We start from the raw sequence: 6,000 nt of genomic DNA, 5'->3' as shown, positions 1-6,000 counted from the left end.
AAGGTCCCTCGGGTTGGTAATGGCTTCATTGAGAAGCATGGACTAGGAGGCACGTAAGCCAAGCCATTAAGAGGAAGAAAAACGAATCCAGAACGGTGCCAGAGTCCTGAGGAGGAAGAAGGGAAAAGAGATATGAGGGCAGAGAAGTCAGGCATGGTGAGATTCTTAGAGTCCATTCCAAGGGCAATTGAGAGTAACTGTGGGTTTTCAGCAGGAAGTGACATGGCCTGACCTCACTGTGGGGGATGGCACAAAACATATTAGTTTGTGGCATGTACTGCTTTGTTGGAGTGTCTCACACATCCATTCATTTACTCATTCATTTGACACGTATGGATTGAGAGGTTTCTCAGTGATGCACTGCTGTGTAACAAACAACCCCCAAATATAGTGGGTCAGCCTACCAAAAATGTGTTGCTTTCTGCTATTCTGTGGCTTGGCTGTGAAGTTCTGCTGGCCTCACGAGGGTTATTCAAGGTGCTGCAATCAGCTGGTGAGTTGGTGGGGCTGGGGGCTCTGGGACGACTGGGAGGACAGGACCTCTCTCTCTCTGTGCTCTTTCTTCAGTACGTTCCTGAGCATCTGAGGCCTCTTGCTGCCCAGGCTCACTTTCACCACATTCCATTAGTCAAGACAAGCCACAAAACTGCTCCAAGGGGGTAGAGAAACAAACTTGACTTCCTGATGAGAAGAGCTACAAAGCTGCACTACACCTATGGAATTTATGGCCATGAAGCATTCTACCTGGCTCTGGACCAGGCCCTGGGGAGAATGCTGACCCTCTGCAGCCTATACCCTAGTCTGACAACATGTAAGTCGGTAAGTGCTTAAGTCCAGAAAGTGTTGTAAAAACACATTCAATGGGGAGGGGCGTGGGGGTCCTGTACACCCAGCGGTCAGGGAGAGCCTCCTGAGATGTTTGAGCTGAGACCAGAGCATTTGAGCATGACTGCCTGGGAAGTTGCTGGGGTTTTCAAGAAAGACTCTGTCCTTGCAGGAACCCTGCTCAGCACCAAGGCTCCCTGGGAGGGATGCAGGGGGTGTGACATCACTGGCGGTGGGATCGAAGGCAAGGGGCCCTGCGGCCAGACTTTTGTCTCCTTACACTCACTTGAAGACTGTGGGACACTGCTGATCCCCGTTTCTTCCTGTGAGACGCCCCTAACACCCCTGCCCCATGCACACCACCGAGGAGAACCACAGGTTTATGAACGTGGACGGACACACTCCGAAGGGAGGTGCACGGAGGCGGCACGAAACGCACAGTTCATTGAACTGGATGGCGGGGCCTGGGCTCCACGGCTGCGACGGGAAGTGGGGCGGAGGGGGTGCACCCCGCCAACAGGCACTGCGAGACCCTGTGTCTAAGAGCGTCCATGAATACCCCTTCTCCTCCGGCCTTCGCTTCACCTCCTCTTTCCCTCCGCCCGTTCCTTTCCTTTCCTCTCTCCTTCTCCCTCCGTGTTTTCCCGCCGTTCTCTCACACTTCTCCCCCACCCCACTTCCTCTTCCATTTCATTCCTCTTCCCTTCTCCCAATGTCCCCTCCTCCCCGTATTTTCTCTCCTTCTCCTCACCTCCTTTCCCCTCTTTTCCTCTCCTGAGCTCTCCTCTTCCCACCTCCTCTCTCCCCTCAGCCCCTCACCTCCACTCGCCTACCCCACCTTTTTCCCCCACTCCTCTCTTTCGCCCCGCCCCTCCTTGCCCAGCGGGCCCCACCCCCAGCCGCAGGCCCCGCCCCGCAGGAGGTCACGGGGTCGACAGACGCGCGGCGGCCGTAGCGGCCCCGCCAGTCACGTGGTCACGTGACGCGCTCCAACATGGCGGCGCCGTGGGGCCGCGGCGTAGCTTCCTGACGGGGCGGCGCGGACGGACGCGGCCGGTGCTGGCCGGGACGCCGGGCCCGCAGCCTCTCTCGCCCGCTTGCTCGCGCCGCCCGCCCGCGGGGCTGCCAGCCCCCGCCGGGCCGGGGCCATGCAGGAGAGCCAGACCAAGAGCATGTTCGTGTCCCGGGCCCTGGAGAAGATCCTAGCCGACAAGGAGGTGAAGCGGCCCCAGCACTCCCAGCTGCGCAGGGCCTGCCAGGTGGCGCTCGGTGGGTGAGCCGCTCCGGCCCGGCCCCGCGCCGGCCTCCCCACGCCGGCCGTTACCCCGCCCGGCCTCCTGGCCTCCACCTCCCCCGACCTCGAATCCCACCTTCCTGGCCCTCTTATGATACCCGGGGGAAGCAGATGCCCTGGCAGCTCGGGACTGGCCCAAGGTCACCTAGCAAGTTAGTGACAAGCTGGTACTAGCTCTCCAGCTTCCCAGCCCAGGGCTCTTGCCACGACTCCTTGCCGTCCTGTTTCCTGGTTCCTCCCCCTCACCACCCTCAGAAGCAGAAGCCCTTGCCCCAAGTTTTTTCTTTACTTGCTATCTTCTAGTTAGGGTTCCCCACGTGAGCAGAGCAGGTGGGAAGAGCTGCTCAACTGGTTTAGGGAAACCCCTGAGGCTTGCTTTCGAAGTCCCGGATTGGAGAATGTTTTTCTTTTCATTTGGGGCTCTCCCATAATTCCGTCATATTCTACACTTCCTAGATAGGTGCAAGAGATCTCCTTATTGCGGGCAGTTCACTAAAATAGAGGGTCTGTGAGGGCAAAGAGACTTGTCTGTTTTATTCACTGCTGGACCCCCTGCACCTGCAGTAGTGCCTGGCACGTGGTAGGTGTTGATTGAATGGACCCACAGATTGCAGAAAGAGGATGAGAACTCTAACTCATAGCTAGTTAAACCCTTGGTAGTTGATTACAACATCAACATGCTGTCTTTTAGTTTTGATCATTGAAATATTTATCAAATGCCCACTGTCTGCTAGGCTCTGTGATGGGCACTGAGGGTACAGTAGGGGACAAGACAGACAAGGTATTTACCCTTGTGGTGATTATACTCTAAAAGGAGAAGCAACAACAAAAAAATAATGAGACGTTTTTGAATACTGATAAATACTTATGTGAAAGTCAAACAGCAAGATGTGATAAAGAGGGCCTGATGACTGCTTTTGATAGGTTGTCAAGAAAGTAATTCTTTCTGAGGAGGTGACATTTGTGCTGAGTCCTGAAAGGCAAGAAGTACCCATCATGTGGAGTTTCTGGAGAAGAGAGAGTTCAGTGCAGTTAGGATCAATACATTTGCCCAGGGCTAGCTTCAAGCTAATTCACCCCCCCTTCCCATGCCTTTGGTTTGGAATCTGTAAAAAGACTTGTTTTTTCCTAACAAATTGACTGAGTAAATGGAAAATTTGATTTTTCTGTCAGAGAGTTGCCATAACTTTTCTCACTACATTTGGTATGAGGTATAGTGCTGGAATTCTTTTCTTGAGGCCTAGGGACGAGCTTGTGAACTCTGCATTTCTTGGGGGGAAGGTCCATGGCTTTCATCTGGTTCTCAGAAGGGTCTGAGGCTCCCTCAAGGGTCAAGAACTATTAATGGAGAGGTGGTTGTTGCTTAGATGTTAGTCCTGTGAAATCCAGGATCAATTGGAGGAATTTACTAAGATTTGGATTTGTAAAGCTTTTCTGTTCAGAAAATCAAGGCTAACTGTTGGATATTGTTTTATCAGGAATGCAGGATAAGCACTACAAAGCAGTTTGTTACACAAAAACCCAATACTTATAACTCCATTTTCAAATCTGCCTGGATTCTCGCCTCTCCATATTACTTTAAGAGTATTGTTGCAGAAATTTAAAAATAGTAATCTGACAGAGATGTTTTCATTCCTCCTTCAGAAGACCTGACATAAGATTTTCATCAAACTGTATATCCCATTGTTGGAACCTACTTATAAAATTGTCTTATGGGTCATAAAGGGTCAAAACAGTGAGAGCTTGTTAGATACTTTTGCATCATATCTTTGTTCAGAGGTTCAGGTTTTTCCAACCCAAACTGTGTAATGCATGTTCAATGTTTTAGTAGTGAATTGTAAGAAAGAACTGATATATGGGGCATCTGGTTGGTTAAGTGGCTGCCTTCAGCTCAGGTCCTGGGATTGAGCCCTGTGTCAGGATCCCTGCTCAGCGGGGGAGTCTGCTTCTCCCTCTCCCTCTGACTGCCTCTTCCTGCTCATGCTACTGTCTCTCAAATAAATAAATAAATAAATAAAATCTTAAAGAGCTTTATAAAAAGTAATTTGGCTATAGGTTAAATGAGTAACCAAAAGACAGGGTGTGTTATCATTGCCATCAAATTGGCTAATAGGAACTATTACAAGGGAACCTATGCACAGCGTTAGCTAAACTGGCCGTCTTTTTTAAGAGAGTAATTGTGTCATTGCTGTTAAATAGAAATGGCTATTATTTATAAGCAATAGAAAACCTACATCAAAGTACACGGTGATAGTTCATTCTGCATCCCTTGTGCCCAGAATAGCTGGAACAAGCTTAAGCATGAGCTTGTGTATAAGAAGTGTTGCAGTGTGGCTGGCGTTTTAGAGATTACCACGTGTAGATTGTCATGCATTTTGATAAGAGGAACCGTAAATGACCGCTCAAAGTTGAAATGCTTAGATGATAGAGAGCACTTAGAGGAAGCAGCTGTGATACTGTGGGACAGGATCAGGGATGCAGGGACTGCATCGTAAGTACAGAGGTTAGGACTGTGTTCTCTGGACTCGAGACTGCTTGAGTTCAAATCACTTTGCCTTCCACTTCTTATCTTTGTGGTCTTGGATAGGTATTAATACCTTCCTCATTGACTTATTATAAAGGTGAAGTTAGTTGACATTTCTAAGGAACTTGGCATGTAGTCAGTCGTTGCTCTGTAAAGCCTTGCTGTTGTTTTTTATTATTAGTTTAAGCTGCCACACGTCACAGAAACTGAGCGCTCCGGCTTGGTGTTCTTCACCTGCATGGGTTCCTCAGTTAGGAATGACTTATTGCTCTATGTGGTTTGTAGATGCAATAAATAAGAATGTAATTACACGACTAGGAGGCTCTGTTTATTGGAACGTTAACTTGCTAAGTTCAATGAAAACAGGGCTTGTCCCTTGTAAAAACAGTGGTGATTGGGATGGACAGGTTTGGAGTAATCTCAGTGGTTTATCTGCACTGAATGCCAAATGCGCAGATACAGAATGCCCAGTTAGGAGACTGTGTCCTTCCAACCTTTATCTGGAGATATTTAAATAACCTGTAAAAGGATTCATCACCCAGCGATATTGTTGCTCTTTACCTTGTTAACGAAGCTTTGATGTATATTAATAATCTTGAACCTTTTGGCCCTCCATCGGGGCACAGAAAACCTGTGAAAAGCACTAAAGCCTCCCTTTCATAACTGTCTTCAGGGCTGTTTTCTCTCATGATCCCTCTTTAAATGATAGTACTTGGAGTTTGGAGACTTGACAAGATAATCTAAAGTTTTTTAAGTTGAGTATGGAAAAATCTGTCCGGAAATCTGGAAAGCGTTAGAACTAAATTGTTCTAACGGTATTCTTTTCATGTATATTTGATAAGAGATTCAATATCATACTTAATAACTTAATCGGTACGGATTGCTAAGCAAGGGCTGAGTGTTCTATAATGAGTAGGTGTCATTCTTAGTCATTATCAAGAAAATAGAAAAATGGTAAACATAATTTATGTTTTCATATGAAACAGTGATTTAAAAAAATATATATTTTCTTCAAGCAGTTTTAGGTTCACAGCAGAGTTGCACAGAAGGTACAGAGAATTATCATGTGGCCCTGCCCCCACACATGCACAGACTGTCCCATTCCTGGCATCCCTCACCGGAGTGGAACACTTATTACCATGATGAAGCTACCCTGACACATCATTTATTAACCAATTGAGTCAGTTTTTAAAATCACATGTTATATAATAACTATTGCTCTCTACCATGTACTAAGCTTTTCTATGTTCCAGGCACAATGCCATGTGCTTTACATGCAGTTTAGTTCTTACTATTATTATCCTCATTGAGGCCCAGAGAAGCTGGCCAGCATTACTCAGCCAGTAAGCCATGGATC

The 6,000-nt window shown here is 47.8% G+C and overlaps 1 protein-coding gene across 1 annotated transcript in view; it reads left to right on the top strand.

Moving 5' to 3' along the window:
- Positions 1-1,793: 1,793 nt before the first annotated feature.
- Positions 1,794-6,000, top strand: part of ARFGEF2 (ADP ribosylation factor guanine nucleotide exchange factor 2) — a 101,169-nt gene continuing 96,962 nt past the window's right edge. The window contains exon 1 of the mRNA XM_059132888.1: positions 1,794-2,094. Within this exon, the coding sequence (XP_058988871.1) occupies positions 1,974-2,094 (121 nt within the window). The 5' untranslated portion in view covers positions 1,794-1,973. The remainder of the gene's footprint in view (positions 2,095-6,000) is intronic.

This window comes from Mustela lutreola, chromosome 9, assembly GCF_030435805.1.
Source record: "Mustela lutreola isolate mMusLut2 chromosome 9, mMusLut2.pri, whole genome shotgun sequence".
NCBI lineage: Eukaryota > Metazoa > Chordata > Mammalia > Carnivora > Mustelidae > Mustela > Mustela lutreola.
The sequence above is the reverse complement of the archived record's forward strand: the minus strand, read 5'-3'. Positions and strand labels throughout refer to the sequence as shown.